The following is a 4,590-nucleotide window of genomic DNA, read 5'->3' on the forward strand; positions in this document are numbered from 1 at the left end:
GCTCTGTTGTCTGGGCTGGAGTGCAGTGGCATCATCAGAGCTCACTGCAATCTCAAACTCCTGGGCTTGAAAAATCCTCCTGCCTCAGTCTTCCCCAGTAGCTGGGACTACAAGCACACGCCAGCATGCCTGGCTAATTTTTCTATTTTCTTTGTAAGGGAGGGGTGGCGGTGTCTCTTGCTCAGGCTGGCCTCAAGCAATTCTCCCACCTTGGCCTCCCAAAGTTATTTTTTAAAGCAAAAACGGGATTATACTATACATACTATTTTGTGACTTGTTTGTTTAATTTGAACTGAACATCTTAGCCTTTACTGGCTGAATAAATATTCTACTATATGGCTATCACATACCTACCATATTTAACCAATCCCCAATTCTTGGATATCAATGTAGTTTCTAGTTTTCATTATTGTGTAATGTAGATAGGTTATTTTTATACTCTGGAAACATTGCATTCATACCAAGTAGATGCTGCTTGTGCTTCCCAAGAGAATCACTGTTTTGGAATTTTAACAAATTGGTTTCAAAATAGATTCATATTTTTTAAATCTTTGTGCACATCCTTAATTTTTTTTTTTAACATTTTTTTTTCAAGTACAGCACTAAATCTCTGAACGTTTATTGACAACAGAATATAGTATTCCTGTATTATTCAACAAGTAAAAAGAAAGAATGGAATCTGGAAATCTCAATCAGCTTAACACTTGTGATTTTATCCACTGGATAAAAACTGATTTTCACATACTATTCCCTGTTTTATATTTACGGTTTTCTTGTTTAACCAAAATTTTCTTCCTCCCATTGCCAATAGATATTTTTCTGATAGAAGAAAAAACAGCATAATTAGAAAACACAAATTTTAAAGCTCTTGAAATACTTTTTTTAATTTTAGGAGTTAAGAAGTTTCCATTCTTTTGCTCCAAACCAGAAGACTTTTTTCCATGTATGTAGAATAAAAATAATGTTTAAAAACAACTGGCTGGCATTTAAAACTGAAGATTATCATGACTAAGTCCTATACTGAAGTAAGATTAATTGTCTTGGAAATACTAAATTGGGTAAGTATTTTTAATAAAGGTTTATGTTGAGTGGTGAGAAAAGACTAATAGAAAAATAAGAAATTATGAAAAGTACACTGTTATATTAGCAGTGGAACTATGTTACATTCAGTTTCATGCTATTTTGAGGCTAATAGTTCAGAAATTTCAATAATTTGTGGCTAACTAAACCTAGGCTTGAGACAGTTTTCAAGCGACAAGTTACATTTTGAAAAAAATTTTTTTTAAATTATAAATTCAGAATGCTCAGAAAGCATATTTAATTTAAAATATGCCTAGGTACAGTAATAATGTGATTGTCAATTATTCCTTATTGTTATTTATTACATTGTTTCTATGGGAAAGTGAATTACGCATTTAAATTTCTGGGAGTGGATCAGAGACACCTGGATTAGGCATTTAGAGATACAAGGATCCAGAGTACTAGATTATTACATACGATCTAAATTCACACAACAGGAGCTACCCCTCTAGGTTAGTTATTCTCTAGATATCCTAAATTGAGAGACAGAATAATTACTCTTAAGTGAGTCAAAAGCTCTATTCTGTCTTCACAACCAGGTATCTGTCGTTATAAACTGGAGAATACTTGTGATTAAATGGCATGTTTTCCATTTTCAATTGATCTCTTATTGGTGGGGTTCTTTTCTTTTTAGGATTTTTTGCTAAAACTTCAGAATCTTTATAAAGTCGATCACAGATGTGTTATGGGTTGTGTGTACTTTGAGGCTAATGAGTATTTTCATGTAATTAAACATCTTTTTTCCCAAAGTGACCTACTGAGTATTTTATTTTATTTTATCTTATTGGTTTTTTTTATTTTAGAGAGAGGATCTTACTCTGTCAACCAGGCTGGAGTGCAGTGGTGTGATCATAGCTCACTGCAGCCTCAAACCCTCCTGGGCTCAAGCAAGCCTCCTGCCTCAGCCTCTCTAGTAGCTAGGACTACAGGTGTGCACCACCGTGCATGGCTTTTTTTTTTTTGGTAGAGATGGGGTCTCACCATGTTGCCCTGCCTCGTCCAGAACTTTTGGCCTCAAGCGAGCTTCCCACCTCGGCCTTCCAAACTGCTGGGATTACAGGTGGGAGCCGCAAGTGTCAGCCCCCAGTATTTTATTTTTAAACTGATGAATAGTCTTTAAATATTCTATTTCTTAGGCACTAGAATTTGGTACTTAAAAGCATGAACTTTGGAATCAAACCAACCGAGTCCAAAACTCCAGCTCTGCCACTTAACTAATGATACTTAAGCACTTTAAGCTACAGTTAATATATCTTAATGATAAGGATAATAATAATTCCTACTTAATAGGGTTGTGACAATTAAATAAAATAATATTGTAAAGTTTTTAGTCCCGTGCCTGGCATATAGTGATCTCTCAAAAATATTAGTTATTCTTTTTATTTATGTTTTGATTATACACACTAATTATAGATTACCCTGTGTATTCTGTATAATTATTTTTTCATGATAATTTTTATCTATACCATCTGTTGACCAGCTTATTCTTCCCTTTTCTCTTGAGATTATAATTAATGACCTTCATTATCTTCTAAAGAAAACAGTGTTAAGTAATTGTCATACCGTAAGTATTATAATTACTTAGGTGAATTCAGATTATTTGGCACCCCAGAGCTAAACTATCTAGAACAGATATAAATAACATGTGAAAACCATTAACAAAAGTTATTTCTGGTTTGTGAGAATTAAATTGATCTCCAGTTCTCAGGTAATTTGTTTAGAATTTTTTTTTCTTTATTTCTCAGACTTGAGCCAGTTTATAATTTGTTTAGAATTTTAAGTATAGCATCAAGCAATCATTGAGTTATAACATTAGCATTTAGAAATTGATTTCAAGATAAACACTTTTTTAAAAAAATTGTTTTACATTTTACAAGATTCCTTGGTAAATTTGTTTAGAATTTTGGTTAGTACACAGAGAATCTATATTATACATGACTTATTTAATAAGAGGATTATTATAAATATTTAATCTAGTAAGTATGGCTATGATTGATAATTTAATGATAATAAGAAAGATTAACCTGCATTTTATTTTTTTTTGTATTTTAACTTTTATAAGAGTCACCCAAAACTGGGTACACTGGCTCACTCCTATAATCCTAGCATTCCAGGAGGCCAAGGCAGGAGGATCACTTGAGGTCAGAGGAGTTCAGACCAGTCTCAGCAAGAGTGAGATCCTGTCTCTACTAAAAATAGAAAAAATTAGCTGGGTGTGGTGGTACATACCTGTAGTCCCAGCTACTTGGTAAGCTGGGGCAGGAGGATCCCTTGAGCCCATGAATTGAGGTTGCAGTGAGCTAGGGTGACAACACTGCCCTCTAGCAGGGGCAACAGAGGGAGACTATGTCTTAAAAAAAAAAAAAAAAGCATCCCCACAGAAACAATGAGACTATGAATTTCCTTTTTATATATTTTTTGCCATTCACTTAAAATACTCAAATATGAACTTTGCTTCTTAGGAAAAAGTGCTTAGGTGATGGTCTTAAAATGCTTAATCACTTGTCTATATTCCTTGTTTTAGCAGATTAACATTTAGTTATATTTATTAAATAAGTATAATAGCTACGTATGTAAACAGAGTGTGTGTAGGGAATAATATTTCTTCTTTTTCAGGGTAACCCAAATCTACTTCTGGAACCATGAAAATTTTGCTGGTTTTTGACTTTGACAATACAATCATAGATGACAATAGTGACACTTGGATTGTACAATGTGCTCCAGGCAGAAAGCTTCCTATTGAACTCAAAGATTCTTATCAAAAAGGATTTTGGACAGAATTTATGGGCAGAGTCTTTAAGTATTTGGGAGATAAAGGTGTAAGAGAAGATGAAATGAAAAGAGCAGTGACATCAATGCCTTTCACTCCAGGGATGGTGGAACTTTTCAACTTTATAAGAAAGACTAAGGATAAATTTGACTGTATCATTATTTCAGATTCAAATTCAGTCTTTATAGATTGGGTTTTAGAAGCTGCCGATTTTCATGATGTGTTTGATAAAGTGTTTACAAACCCAGCAGCTTTTGATGGCAATGGTCATCTCACTGTGGAAAATTATCATGCTCATTCTTGCAACAGATGCCCAAAGAATCTTTGCAAAAATGTAGTTTTGGTAGAATTTGTAGATAAACAGTTACAACAGGGAGTGAATTATACACAAATAGTTTATATAGGTGATGGTGGAAATGATGTCTGTCCAGTGACCTTTTTAAAGAAGAATGATATTGCCATGCCACGGAAAGGATATACCTTACAGAAAACTCTTTCCAGAATGTCTCAAAATCTTGAGCGTATGGAATCTTCTATTGTAGTGTGGTCCTCAGGTGTTGAAATAATTTCTCATTTACAATTCCTAATAAAGGAGTGATATGCCAACAATTGAAATGTGTATCAGTTAAGATTAGGTTCGGCAGCATAAAACTAAAACCTCAAATACCAGCGGCTTTAAAAAAAGGTGGCTGTGGCCGGGCGCGGTGGCTCACGCCTGTAATCCTAGCACTGTGGGAGGC

At 34.1% G+C, this 4,590-nt stretch overlaps 1 protein-coding gene across 1 annotated transcript in view; it reads left to right on the forward strand.

The window, feature by feature from the left end:
- Nucleotides 1-4,455, forward strand: part of PHOSPHO2 (phosphatase, orphan 2) — a 5,680-nt gene extending 1,225 nt beyond the window's left edge. Inside the window, exons 2-3 of the mRNA XM_012650717.1 lie at nucleotides 893-1,058; nucleotides 3,697-4,455. Coding sequence (XP_012506171.1) covers nucleotides 3,723-4,448 — 726 coding nt within the window. The 5' untranslated portion in view covers nucleotides 893-1,058; nucleotides 3,697-3,722 and the 3' untranslated portion in view covers nucleotides 4,449-4,455. The remainder of the gene's footprint in view (nucleotides 1-892; nucleotides 1,059-3,696) is intronic.
- The last annotated feature ends 135 nt before the right edge of the window (nucleotides 4,456-4,590 follow it).

The sequence above is a fragment of the Propithecus coquereli genome, unplaced genomic scaffold (assembly GCF_000956105.1).
Source record: "Propithecus coquereli isolate 6110/MARCELLA unplaced genomic scaffold, Pcoq_1.0 Scaffold34, whole genome shotgun sequence".
Taxonomy (NCBI): Eukaryota; Metazoa; Chordata; class Mammalia; order Primates; family Indriidae; genus Propithecus; species Propithecus coquereli.